Source organism: Pseudophryne corroboree (assembly GCF_028390025.1).
Source record: "Pseudophryne corroboree isolate aPseCor3 chromosome 3 unlocalized genomic scaffold, aPseCor3.hap2 SUPER_3_unloc_22, whole genome shotgun sequence".
Taxonomy (NCBI): Eukaryota; Metazoa; Chordata; class Amphibia; order Anura; family Myobatrachidae; genus Pseudophryne; species Pseudophryne corroboree.
The window spans coordinates 1,054,568-1,069,278 of record NW_026967511.1 but is presented as its reverse complement, the minus strand read 5'-3'; the positions used below and the strand labels follow the sequence as shown (position 1 = coordinate 1,069,278).

General features: G+C 44.1%; 1 protein-coding gene and 1 pseudogene across 1 annotated transcript; both read left to right on the top strand.

Moving 5' to 3' along the window:
• Nucleotides 1–521: 521 nt before the first annotated feature.
• The window catches only part of LOC134983736 (zinc finger protein 585A-like), a 186,634-nt pseudogene continuing 172,444 nt past the window's right edge, over nucleotides 522–14,711 (top strand).
• Nucleotides 11,140–14,093, top strand: LOC134983735 (gastrula zinc finger protein XlCGF57.1-like). Its single transcript, XM_063949382.1, has one exon. It carries the CDS (start codon nucleotides 11,178–11,180, stop codon nucleotides 12,606–12,608), a length of 1,431 nt encoding a protein of 476 aa, XP_063805452.1. The 5' UTR covers nucleotides 11,140–11,177; the 3' UTR covers nucleotides 12,609–14,093.

The window sequence follows — 14,711 nt, the reverse complement described above, 5'->3', positions numbered from 1 at the left end:
GCCTGATGTAGATAAGCCATGAGTTAGAAGGCTGTTGATACATGAAGTGTTAAAGAAACCTTTATGGGAACACATCTCATTTAGCACAGGTCAGTCGTTAGGAGGAGTGACCTTGGAAGACGCATGTCGAGATATGGACATTAACTAACAAATATGCTGCATATTATGTTTTCTGTTTGAAGAACAGGGATACATATTGATTTGGAACGTGTATTTAGCATCGCTGGGAGATCGCCTCTTTTTTTATTACAATTATGACTGTAAAGGAGTGGTGCTCTTTTTTTGGGATCTGCCGAGTTGAAGCTATGACGTAAGTCACTTTTTACCTATATTTTTTATTATGTTATCCGTTCTGTCCGTGTTCTACTTCGTCTGTAACAGAAGAAAGGCGGTTGTTGACGTGATGGTCTCAGTATCGGGTCTGATTGAATTATGTGCCAATCGCAGCCCTAGTTATTCCTGAGGTTATTGAATATGTACCGGAGAATGATAATCTCATCATTTCTGATGCCCGGTCATCTTGTTTCATAAGGGACATCTCGGTCCAATGATAAACATTTGTTTATTGCTGCTGAGAGCTCCTCTGGCTCATAACCCCGTTCTAAGAATTTTTACCCATTACTTTCAGAGCTTCAGGTAGTCTGAGTTCTATCAGACATCATTCTAACCACTCTGACAAGTTGGGGGAAAAGGGAGACCCCTCTTCAGGGGCTGAGGATGAAAGCTTGATGACAACAATAACGTGTTTTTGTCCGTACTCTTTCTAAAAATATTGGTTTTGCATTGGTCATCACCAATTGTTACTGTAACATCCAAAAGAAAAATCAATTTTGTGGGGGCTGCTGCTGCAGGAGAATCTAATCAAACCTGGAATGATGTTCAAGTAGTCCACAAATTGTAAAAGAAGGTCCTAATCCCCAGTCCAAATAAAAAAGGTCATCTATATACCTTAAGTAAAACACAACATATTGCGAATATCCTGCTTTACCCATAATGTGTTGATGTTCATAATTATACATGTATAGATTCACATACGATGGGGCCATATTTTACCCCATTGCAGTGCCAGTAAGTTGAAGAAAAAAGTGTTGTTAAACAAAAAATAATTCTTATGGAGTATCACCTCCATAAGTAAGGTCAAAAATTCAATTGGTGGACCAGAATAACACCAGGGGACGTGTCTGGGTGATGACTGGAGAGGTGACTGCTGGGAATAGGGCATTATATGGTAACACCAGGGGATGTGTCTGGGTGATGACTGGAGAGGTGACTGCTGGGAATGGAGCATTATACAGTAACACCAGGGGATGTGTCAGGGTGATGACTGGAGAGGTGACTGCTGGGAATGGGATATTATACAGTAACACCAGGGGACGTGTCTGGGTGATGACTGGAGAGTTGACTGCTGGGAATAAGACATTATACAGTAACACCAGAGTATGTGTCTGGGTGATGACTGGAGAGGTGACTGCTGGGAATGGGGCATTATACAGTAACACTAGGAGATGTGTCTGGGTGATGACTGTATCACTGTGTGTGTCAGGTTCCTATAAGGTGTCAGGAAGTCACTGTCTATGTCTCCATGCAGGAGGGGGAGTATATAGAGGAACACAGCGGTCTGTACAAGGACGTGATGATGGAGAATCACCGGCCCCTCACATCACTGGGTAAGAGGAGACTGTCATGTATTGTACAGGGGAGGGCAGGTATGGGGGCCCCTATATACACACATCACCTGATAATCACATATATACACTGTACTCAGTCACTGTGTGTCTCCTACAGATGGGCCCAGTAACAGAGAGACCCCAGAGAGATGTTCCCGTCCTCTGTATTCCCAGGATTGTACAGAGGAGAATCACAGGATCCCACAGGAGGATCAGGTAGGTGGGATTTAGGGTCTTGCCCATATACCAAAGTGACTGTCACTATATGATCTGTAGAGGAGCTGTGTGTCTTATACACTGATATTATACTGTTTCACCTCAGTTTAACCTGACTGTATGCAAATGTCAGTGTAGTGTTTTTGTTTTTTTAGGTTGAACGTCTGATTGATATTAAAACAGAAGATATAGAGGGAGAAGAAGAGATTTATATGACTGATATAAAGGCAGAAGATATAGAGGGAGAAGAAGAGACGTATGTGACTGATATAAAGGTAGAAGATATAGAAGAAGAAGAGACGTATATGACTGATATAAAGGCAGAAGATATACAGGGAGAAGAAGAGACGTATGTGACTGATATAAAGGCAGAAGATGTAGAGGGAGAAGAAGAGACGTATGTGACTGATATAAAGGCAGAAGATACAAAGGGAGAAGAAGAGACGTATGTGACTGATATAAAGGCAGAAGATACAGAGGGAGAAGAAGAGACGTATGTGACTGATATAAAGGCAGAAGATATAGAGGGAGAAGAAGAGACGTATGTGACTGGTATAAAGGCAGAAGATATAGAGGGAGTAGAAGAGACGTATGTGACTGATATAAAGGCAGAAGATACAGAGGGAGAAAAAGAGACGTGTGTGACTGATATAAAGGCAGAAGATATAGAGGGAGAAGAAGAGACGTATGTGACTGATATAAAGACAGAAGATATAGAGGGAGAAGAAGAGACGTATGTGAGGGGTGATCAGCAGTGTAAGGAGGAGGAGATCCCTACAGATATCAGCACAGGTGAGTAATAAATACATATTACAGAATATAGTCACATATTCTCCTTGCTCGGTCACTACAGCAATCTCGTATCCTACACCCTCCTCTGTCAGTACAGACTAATGAGGGAGATGTATCTGCCCAGTGGGGGAGTCAGGAGCCTTCAGCCCCTATTATACTCCTGCTCTCCCCCTCACATCATGTCACTGTGTGTTACCAGCCCAGAGCTCTGACCAATCTCCTCTCCACACTCTCTAGTGTATCTCATACATCAGGAGCTATCATCTCCTATTATACTCATGCTCTCCCCCTCACATCATGTCACTGTGTGTTACCAGCCCTGAGATCTGACCAGTCTTCTCCCCACACTCTCTGGTGTATCTCATACATCAGGAACCATCTGCCCCTATTATACTCCCGCTCTCCCCCTCACATCATGTCACTGTGTGTTACCAGCCCAGAGATCTGACCAGTCTCCTCCCCACGCTCTCTGGTGTATCTCATACATCAGGAGCCATCATTCCCTATTATACTCCTGCTTTCCCCCTCACATCATGTCACTGTGTGTTACCAGCCCAGAGATCTTACCAGTCTCCTCTCCACACTCTCTGGTGTATATCATACATCAGGAGCCATCAGCCCCTATTATACTCCTGCTCTCCCCCTCACATCATGTCATTCTGTGTTACCAGCCCAGAGATCTGACCAGTCTCCTCCCCACACTCTCTGGTGTATCTCATACATCAGGAGACATCAGCCCCTATTATACTCCTGCTCCCCTCCCACATCATGTCACTGTGTGTTACCAGCCCAGAGATCTGACCAGTCTCCTCCCCACACTCTCTGGTGTATCTCATACATCAGGAGCCATCAGCCCCTATTATACTCCTGCTCTCCCCCTCACATCATGTCACTGTGTGTTACCAGCCCAGAAATCTGACCAGTCTCCTCCCCACACTCTCTGGTGTGTCTCATACATCAGGAGCCATCAGCCCCTATTATACTCCTGCTCTCCCCCTCACATCATGTCACTGTGTGTTACCAGCCCAGAAATCTGACCAGTCTCCTCCCCACACTCTGTGGTGTATCTCATACATCAGGAGCCATCAGCCCCTGTTATACTCCCACTCTCCCCCTCACATCATGTCACTGTGTGTTACCAGCCCAGAGATCTGACCAGTCTCCTCCCCACACTCTCTGGTGTATCTCATACATCAGAAGACATCAGCCCCTGTTATACTCCTGCTCTCCCCCTCACATCATGTCACTGTGTGTTACCAGCCTAGAAATCTGACCAGTCTCCTCCCCACACTCTCTGGTGTATCTCATACATCAGGAGACATCAGCCCCTATTATACTCCTGGTCTCCCCCTCACATCATGTCACTGTGTGTTACCAGCCCAGAGCTCTGACCAATCTCCTCTCCACACTCTCTGGTGTATCTCATACATCAGGAGCTATCATCTCCTATTATACTCATGCTCTCCCCTCACATCATGTCACTGTGTGTTACCAGCCCTGAGATCTGACCAGTCTTCTCCCCACACTCTCTGGTGTATCTCATACATCAGGAACCATCTGCCCCTATTATACTCCCGCTCTCCCCCTCACATCATGTCACTGTGTGTTACCAGCCCAGAGATCTGACCAGTCTCCTCCCCACGCTCTCTGGTGTATCTCATACATCAGGAGCCATCATTCCTTATTATACTCCTGCTTTCCCCCTCACATCATGTCACTGTGTGTTACCAGCCCAGAGATCTTACCAGTCTCCTCTCCACACTCTCTGGTGTATCTCATACATCAGGAGCCATCATCTCCTATTATACTCCTGCTCTCCCCCTTACATCATGTCACTGTGTGTTACCAGCCCTGAGATCTGACCAGTCTTCTCCCCACACTCTCTGGTGTATCTCATACATCAGGAGCCATCAGCCCCTATTATACTCCTGCTCTCCCCCTCACATCATGTCACTGTGTGTTACCAGCCCAGAGATCTGACCAGTCTCCTCCCCACACTCTCTGGTGTATCTCATACATCAGGAGCCATCAGCCCCTATCATACTCCTGCTCTCCCCCTCACATCATGTCACTGTGTGTTACCAGCCCAGTGATCTGACCAGTCTCCTCCCCACACTCTCTGGTGTATGTCATACATCAGTAGCCATCAGCCCCTATTATACTCCTGCTCTCCTCTCACATCATGTCACTGTGTGTTACCAGCCCAGAGATCTGACCAGTCTCCTCTCCACACTCTCTGGTGTATGTCATACATCAGGAGCCATCAGCCCCTATTATACTCCTGCTCTCTCCCTCACATCATGTCACTGTGTGTTACCAGCCCAGAGATCTGACCAGTCTCCTCCCACACTCTCTGGTGTATCTCATACATCAGGAGCCATCAGCCCCTATTATACTCCTGCTCTCTCCTCACATCATGTTACTGTGTGCCACCAGCAACCATACTGTGTACTGTGAAATTATTTATATATATATATATATATATATATATATATATATATATATATATATTGTCAGATCCGGGTGTTTTTGTGAATCCGTTAATCCGGGACCAACCACAGGTGTAGGTGCTGGGCTATGAAGAAAGCAGGGAGGACGAAGAAAGTTCCGCTTCATATATTTATTCAAAATAACAATTCAGTAAAGAGTTAACTGACAAGTTGTTAATCATCATATTATACTGAAGTATTGCAGGAATAATATGCAAGAGAAAACTCAAAAATAAATAAAAGAAATGTTCATGGAAACATATGCAAAACAAGCTGAAGAATAAATGTTGGATTGTCCAAATATAAACAAGCTTTGATGCTGAACTGCAGAATGTGATTAACTGGATAATGCAGACATGAAGAGATAACTGTAAGAATTTGCAATGGAGTTTTGAGAGTTAACTGAGAGACTGTGAAGAATTATCCTTGTAATGGCAACATAGCAAAAAGTACTGAATTGGGTTACTTGCGGGTTCCGGAGATCACTGTGAAACTGTAGTAGAAGACAAGGTGATGAATGGGTTAAATGCAGAGTTGAACGAACAGCTGAGGGAAATGAGATCCTCCAGACTTTGTAGGATAGGCAGACAGACTAGGTAACCTCATGCAAGACTCTGGGAATTCAACTGTTTCCAGTAGGTGAGCAATTAACTGACAGCACAGCGGAGAGCCGGTGGATCTTTCAGCAGTGAAGGCTGCAGACGGACCTCTGGGAACGGAGGCGATATCTGGACCACGGGAATCACACAGGAATGCACGGAGAGAGCTCAGAGCTAGAGCACAGCGTTGATACAACAAAGCACTGGCCCAGAGTAACATAATCCCAGCCTACTTAAAGGCAGCACAAGCACGGGATTGGCTTACACCTGTCCACAGGTGTTTTCACAAGTGCTCTGTATTAGCTATTTGGTCTCCAACATGGCCACCTCCTATACAGCAGACACACCGCAGTGCCTTAGGCCATTTGGTCCCCGCACTCACAGTTCCCAGACTCTGCATTACCTGTGCCATTGATCACGCCGTGTCCCCACACGGGCGCACAGCACCGCGAGCAACCGCACTGGCAACGGATGAACCCCAGAACCCGCAAAGGTGAGAGACCGGTTCGTGACATATATATATATATATATATATATATATATATATATATAGACCAAAATCACCTTTATCCTGCGCTGTAGTGTAGCAGCCCTCTGAAACGGTCCTACTGTTAGCCAGAACCAAACCAAAACACCTCCAAACTTCCAGGGTGAGAAGAGAGAAAAACTTACCCATCACATCATCTATGACACAAATTATTTGCTATGTGTTTTTGAAAGGGTTATCTCTTTGAGCCATTTGTGCTCTTAATAAATTGCTATCTATATATATATATCTATCTATATATCTATCTATATATATATATATATATATATGTGGTCATTTGCATTTGCTGATATAGTGGAAAGTGATTGTTAACGCCCTATGATTCATTGTTTGGAGATATATATAAAGACATCGGGGTTGTCTGGCAAGAGGGGAATAGAGCGAAGTGAGGGTGACATTTATAATGAATTTTCCCAACTAGAATCAAATATCTACCATTGCAATCCACCCACTTGCTTTCCAGGTGAAAGGGGCAGGATCTATGGGAAAGGATGGCTACACCACAGGAGATAGAGCATGCTGGGTAGTTATTGGTAAACTGAGGGGGAGAGTGCAATGGAACATGTGATTCCTGAATGGCTACCACCGCCGCCATCTGGTCAGTGAAATATTTTAGTGTAAGACGTCTCTTACAGGGAGAATTAAGACCTTTTACATTAAGACTTAAAAATGTCACGGTGATATAGAGAGATCAGATCATGGTATGAAACATCTAGGATCATCTGTGTAAAGTCCAGTAGAGTCTGTAGGACGTGTGCGTACTACAAACTATCATATCACAGAAAAATAAAATAGGGAACAAAAATGGGAAACAAACAGAAATAGCGTCCATAAAGAAGCTAGAGATTCCGTCACTAGGGTACCGTGACAGAAAGGTGGAAAAAGGTGGCGGTCGGGCCTAAAAGGGAAACCCACCGACTACCCCAAGTATCCATACGAGAGGCAAAATCTAGTCATCATAGTAACAATTGTACAAAGAAATCTCAAATCTCAATGTAACCAGTGTATCCAAAGGAGTTAAAGTCCAAGAACATGGCCTGATATCCAATGTAGGTTCTACCAACACCGTTATAAGGGCAACAGGAAGTTAGATGAATCAGTCATGCTTTACCTGAACACCCAAACATTCTCGAAAGGTATTATGTAACATAACAGTGGAAAGAATATCAGACCATATACTATATAGCAATTATATAGCACAGGAAATAAAGATAAAAATATACGTTTTATACCCATAACAAGAGCAAATAAATCTGGCCCAAAAATAGATCCATGCCCAGTAACTTGGTCCCAGTTGGCACATGTTACAGTAGGAAATAAACCCTGATTGTCTCTAACAGTTTTACTCCTTTAGCATATTACTTCAAGATGGGAGACAACTCCTCCGGGATTGGTTTAGGTAAAGTGTCATGAAGGACTGTCAACAGGAGTGTCCCACTTTTTCAGAATAGCAGGGCCATCCTCGGGTGAAGAGATCACTGTGAAGGCGCCGTTTCACATCACAATAATCTTAGTAGGAAAGCCCCATTTGTATTGTACATTTCCTTGGGTGGAATAGACACTTTTTGGCCAGCGTCACAGGAGAAATATCTGGAAATAGCTGCAGATTATCCAGGCACTCAGCTGTAGATGAGGAAGGCAAAGCAGCCTGTAGAATATGTTCTTTAATATGAAAAAAGTGGACCCTGAGCAGAGTGTCCTTCGGAGCTTGGATAGGGGCCTGTTTGGACTTTGGGAGTCTATGGATCCTATCAATAAGAAGGTCCGTGGCAGAAGCCTTCTGTAAAAGTTTCTGAAAAGAGGACCGTGGCATAATCATAAAGCTCAGCATTTGTAACAGAATCCTGAACGCCCATTATTCTGATATTATTTCTCCGAGACCTGTCTTCTAAATCAACGACTTTATCACGAATAGAGACAGGGCCTTCCTGAAGGGTGTCATGTGCTGAAATCAGATCTTTGTGAGACGCAACAATCTCTTTCATCTTAGTCTGTACGAGTGGCAATCTCACTGATATCGGACCTCAAAGCTTTAATATTAGAGTTAAGTTCTGAGGTTATTTCAGGCCTTAAATGTAGATAACATAGAATGTATAGAGCGTAGAGTAACAGGACCATCTAGAGTGTCTTAAGATGTCTTCAGCCATTACAGCTGAGCTGTGCGACTGACAAGAAAAAGCAGATGATGTTGTAGCAGTCTCAGAAAAACCACCTGAATTCGAGATACCAAAGAGATGGACAGATGCGGCTGATGTTGTACATTTTTAACCTTTCTTAGAGCTGTTATGATTCCAGTACTTCTGACCAGAGGAGATCTTATGACAGAGGCCAGAGTACTGGAAGGGAATGCTGGTTACGGGAGCAGGAAAGCCTAGTAACCCCTGGCACCCTAACTCTGTTGTCTCACCCGTGCTGTCAGAAATCCCCTGTGAGACTATGGTTGCTTGAGCCCATGGCAGCCGCGTTTGAAGGGCGGATTATGTCTGCCCAACTCCGATGCCCCCTCAGGTCTTAATGGGAGACAAAGGGAAATCCGAGACAGGGTGATAACAAGGGGCCCTCTGACTAAGAACCAGGCCAGGGGCTACAAGCTAACTAACTTAAACCAGAAGTATGTGCGGACAAACCGCCAGGGAAAAGGACAACCAAAAATCCACTAATCCGTAACTCCTATCCAGCACCGCTGGATACCAGAGTGGATTTGTGGGAGCGGAATCCTCCGCAAAAAGCTCCGAAACAAAATATAACCAAATGATAAATAGTAAGCGGTCAAGCCGCAACACACGGCTACGCCGCGACTCACGAACACCACAGGATGTTAAAGGTGCTCGGTCTGGACTCCAGGAAAAGGTGACAACTTCCGAGTACTGGACCACTGAGGACAGGAACGACCGGATAGAACAGGACTGGAAAACTCTCTGCAACTGACACAGCAAACAGGAAGCTATTACCGGCGTCTGTGAGAAGTCCTGAGAGTGCCTTTAAATGGGAGCCCTCCAATCAGGAGCCAGACAGGGCTAATTACAACATGCCGTGCAGCTGCATGCTGCACGGCCAGGAACCAGTGAGGTGATTAACTTAGACCCAGCAACGGGGAACGCTGTCCGACAGTGGCGTCCCCGATGCTAGGGTCTGTGCGGCTCCGTGCGCCTGGCGTCTAGCGTTGCTAGGGAGCCGGCGGCTGTCCGCATACGGCGTCCCTGGTTGCTAGGCGCCGGGCCGCACTGATGAGCGGACCCTCGGCGCCTAACAGGAGGCATGGTAAGCCCACTACAAAGAGACGGACCGCTCAGAGAATGGAAAATACAAATGATATATAAATAAAAGGAGCAGTAGTACGCTGTCACAGGGTTACATCAAGATGACTCAGTTCAAAATTACATACTTAGTCGGGGTGCCGGGGGTATCAGAGCCAAAATTTCAAGTAAACATGATGTAAAGCAACTCAAATAACACAGTTATAACCGAAAAATTCCACTAGATGTCAGCGTCATCACAGACGTGAAGCACAGAGAGACACACAAGTGGCAAAATACAGTATATTCAGTGAATAAATCCACAATAATATACTGTGAGGTTGTAATCAGAGTGTAATGAGCTGTACTCAGATGATACTTGATACTGGGCTCTGCGGGTAGACAGAGAGGAAGTAGATTATAGTGGTACCATATAAATAGAAGGTAGTTTCACCTCCAGGGAAATGCTTCAATTTAGTGTAGTGACCCCGGTCCAGCTGTCAGGTAGCAGCTTATATCAATTTTATACCTTATTGAAGGCAAAGCATGCAATGGCCGGGCACCGGGATCCAAAATGGCAGCCACCTCACTTCCCAATATCACTGCCGTGCTCCAGTGACCGTGGGCGGCCTGTTCTGTCCCCAGCAGTAGTGGGGGAGCATTTGCTCCCACCTGAGGCAAAAGCACCTCCAAGTCAGGTGTCTGGAGCGTGCAGGAAAGACTGAGCACACTTAATCCCAGAATTCAGCCCGTGGCTTCAGCAGCGTCGCTAGGGTGCGGCAGTGAACAGTGCCCGGGGTGAGCAGAGCAAGCGGCTTTAGGGCAGGAGGAGTGGGGGACTTAATAGATTGGGTCTTGGTCCCAGCGGCGGCCGACAGCTATCAGGTAGATAATCCACTTACTGAGGAGAGCTCCAGAAAGCACGTCCGGATGGACTCAGACTACGCTCTTATTATTTATTATTTTATATACTAACGGGTGACAGGTGTGATATATCCTGCAAAGGCAGATCCAATCTCTTTCTCATCAGACTCTGCTGTCTTCCCTGCACTCTCACTCAGATGTTCACTGCTGCCAGTAGCACACGTATGAGAAGCAGAAGTATGGCGGCAGCTGTATAGATCCTGATATGTAATGCTCTGTATTATACGTACCTACTTTACCAATGCTTCCAGGAGTAACGTTAGGAGACATTTCTCTGATCCATCAGCTCATATGACTGATGTTATTGTTCATCTAGAATCTCCAGTGCATACAATATGTTCCCCATCCATTGTTTTACATTGGTGCTGACATAGGACTTGGCGAGTGACTACATCTCCATTTATACTTCATGGTTAGTTACCAGTACAAGAGAGAGATATATCTAAGTCTTATTATAATATTACATTTGTTATTGTGAGTGTTATCAGGAGGGTGGACACAATGATAGTCTGAGACACAATATTATAAAGCCTTCATTAAAAGTTATGTTTTATTATACACACACATTTACAATTAAGTGTCCCAGAGAGTCGTCTTCTCCTATTGTTTACAAGATTAATATTGTTACAAAAAATGTCACATTTCCATAATGTGTTTTATTTCCAGCAGATGGACACACAAGCAGGAATATCTCAGAAGGACATCTAATGTTATCCCCGGATTGTGACATAAAAGATAATGACAGTAGACAGGATTCTCCAGGAGCTAACCCCATTACCCCAATTATACATCCAGTTCTATCAGCTGGTCCCTCTGATCCTGGGAAATGTTCTCCTGATCACTCTGATATTGGTGCATCTGTTACAGCTCTGAGAGTAGATACAGAGTTTCCCTGTTCTATAGATGCCAAATGTTTTACACAGAACACAAAGCCTATTAACCCACAGACAGGTAAGGCAGGTGAGAGGCCATTTCTATGTTCTGAGTGTGGGAAATGTTTTGCACGGAAATCAGATCTTATTACACATCAGCGTAGTCACACAGGTGAGAAGGCATTTCCATGTTCTGAGTGTGGGAAATGTTTTACATACAAATCACTTCTCGTAATACATAAGAGAATACATACAGGTGAGCAACCATATTCCTGTTTTGAGTGTGGGAAATGTTTTACATACAAAACAACTCTTGATGCACATAAGAGAAGTCACACAGGTACATCACCATTTCCATGTCCTGAGTGTGGGAAATATTTTGCAAGGAAAACAGATCTTATTACACATCAGCGAAGTCACACAGGTGAGAAGGCATTTCCATGTTCTGAGTGTGGGAAATGTTTTGCACACAAATCAGATCTTGTTAGACATAACAGAAGTCACACAGGTGAGAAGCCATATTCTTGCTCTGAGTGCGGAAAATGTTTTATCCGGAAATCACAACTTATTACACATCAGCGAAGTCACACAGGTGAGAAGGCATTTCCATGTTCTGAGTGTGGGAAATGTTTTGCACGCAAATCAGATCTTGTTATACATCAGAGAAGTCACACAGGTGAGAAGCCATTTTCTTGCTCTGAGTGTGGGAAATATTTTGCACAGAAATCACAACTTGCTAGACATCAGCGAAGTCACACAGGTGAGAAGCCATTTCCATGTTCTGAGTGTGGGAAATGTTTTACACAGAAATCACATCTTGTTGCACATCAGCAAATTCACACAGGTGAGAATCCATTTCCATGTTCTGAGTGCGGAAAATGTTTTTCCTGGAAATCTCAACTTGTTACACATCAGCGAAGTCACACAGGTGAGAGGCCATTTCCATGTTCTGAGTGTGGGAAATGTTTTGCACACAAATCAGATCTTGTTAGACATAACAGAAGTCACACAGGTGAGAATCTATTTTCTTGCTCTGAGTGCGGGAAATGTTTTATCCGGAAATCACAACTTGTTACACATCAGCGAAGTCACACAGGTGAGAAGCCATTTCCGTGTTCTGAGTGTGGGAAATGTTTTGCACAGAAATCAGCTCTTGTTACACATCAGAGAAGTCACACAGGTGAGAAGCCATTTCCATGTTCTGAGTGTGGGAAATGTTTTGCCACAAACAGCTCTTGTTATACATCACAGAACTCACACAAGTGAGAAGCCATTTTCTTTCTCTGAGTGGGATATGTTTTACAGGAAGATCACATCTTGTTAGACATCAGCGAAGTCACACAGGTGAGAAGCCATTTCCATGTTCTGAGAAATAAATCAGTTCTTGTTGCACGCAGTAGACATCACTCAGGTGAGGAACCATTTTAATCAATGGCACAAGCTGAGGAGAAAATGGCCCAGTCAGTGGGTAAAGGAGGCAAAACTTTTTTTAGGTATATAAGCGAAAAGAGAAAAACAAAAGACGGAATTATAAAACTAAAGACGGACACTGGGAGTCTTGTTGAAGGAGACAATTTAATAGCAGATCATCTTAATGATTATTTTTGCTCCGTATTTACTACTGAAAGAGAGGGGAAGGGACCACAGTTAAGGGATATTCAGGAAAATTAAACAAGTACATTTACAGAGTAGAAGGTCCTAACAGAACTCTCAAAGCTGAAAGTGGACAAATCTATGGGGCCAGATGGGATACATCCAAGGATACTAAAAGAACTTAAAGAGGTGCTGGTAGCACCATTGACAGAATTATTCAACCAGTCATTAGCTACAGGAGTAATTCCAGGGGACTGGAAAAGAGCAAACGTAGTCCCACTGCACAAAAGTGGAAGCAAGGAAGAGGCAAACAACTACAGACCAGTGAGTCTTACATCAGTAGTAGGGAAATTGATGGAAACACTTTTAAAAGAAAGAGTTGTAGATTATCTCAAATCTGGCAATTTACTGGATCCCAAACAGCATGGATTCACTGGGGGGAGATCATGTCAAACAAATCTTATTGACTTTTTTGATTGTGTGACTAAAGTGATGGATAAAGGTGGAGCCATGGATATAGCTTATCTAGACTTTAGTAAGGCTTTTTTTTTTTTTAACTTGTGTAATTTTTTATTAAAGTTTTTCACAGGTAAAAGTACAAACAAAAACATTAGGTACAGAACAAAACCAGAACAACAGACAAAAAAATAAAATAAAAAAACGTTACAGGAAAAATACAGTAATTAATACCATCTGTGTCACAGTGTTTCATAGATAAAGATAGTAAGTGTCACGGCAAACATCATAAATTCACAAATGAAGCCTCAATCAGTCAGAGAATAGTGTTCCAGCTGTAGCCAGGCGGGAGGTATTCCACCTATCCCACTTGCTAAAGTAATGGGGTAGGGTCCCTCTAGACCTATGTGTAAACCTCTCATGTCCTGACACCTCGTTTACCAAGGCTCACCAGTTGTACACATTAGGGGAAGAAGTAGCAAACCAGTTACGCGCTATAATCACCTTGGCTAAGGTAGTCGGGCAGAGAACATATTTGTAAAGTGCCGGGCAGTAGGATTCCTCTAAGTCTAGCGCAAACATACATATAGTAGGAGAGAGGGGGGGCAGCGTAGGTTCAGTGAGCAGAATGTCCGACCAAACTGCTTCCCAAAAGGCATGTACAGTAGGGCACAGCCATAATAAGTGCCAAAAAGTAGCTTCAGGGGCACCACATCTGGGGCAGGTACTATCAGGCCGTAGCCCTGCTTTGTGCAGAGAAACTGGAGTTCTGTATGTCCTATGCAGAACAAAGAAATAAACCTGCTGATATTTGATACACTGAGTAGAATATTTAAGGGAGCTCAACACCTGTAGCCATTGGTCATCTGTAATTGGGCCAATGTCTTGTTCCCGTTTAAGTTGGTCAAATATATTCGGACAGATTTGGGCATTAAGGCTACCATATAAAATGGAAACTTGGTGTCTTGCACCCAAATTCCTAACCATATCTTTAATCGGGGAGTCAGAAATGGGCAGGGGCGAGGTCCCAAACTGTGCCTACACCGCATGACGGAGCTGTAGATAGCGATAAAAGGATCTATTGGATATTCCAAGCTCCTCCCTCAGTTGTGTGAAAGACTTGAAAACACCGTTATCATATAGTTGTGAAACTGTGGTAAGGCCTGCCCCAATCCATATGTTGTCCTGTGAGAGCTGCAGCAACTCCCCATACCCTGGGTTGAACCAAAGTGGCGTGTCAGAGTCTGTGCCTTGCCATGAGTAATAGGAGTGAGCCTGACGCCACACAAGGAGCGATTGATGGAGCAAAGGAGGAAGACC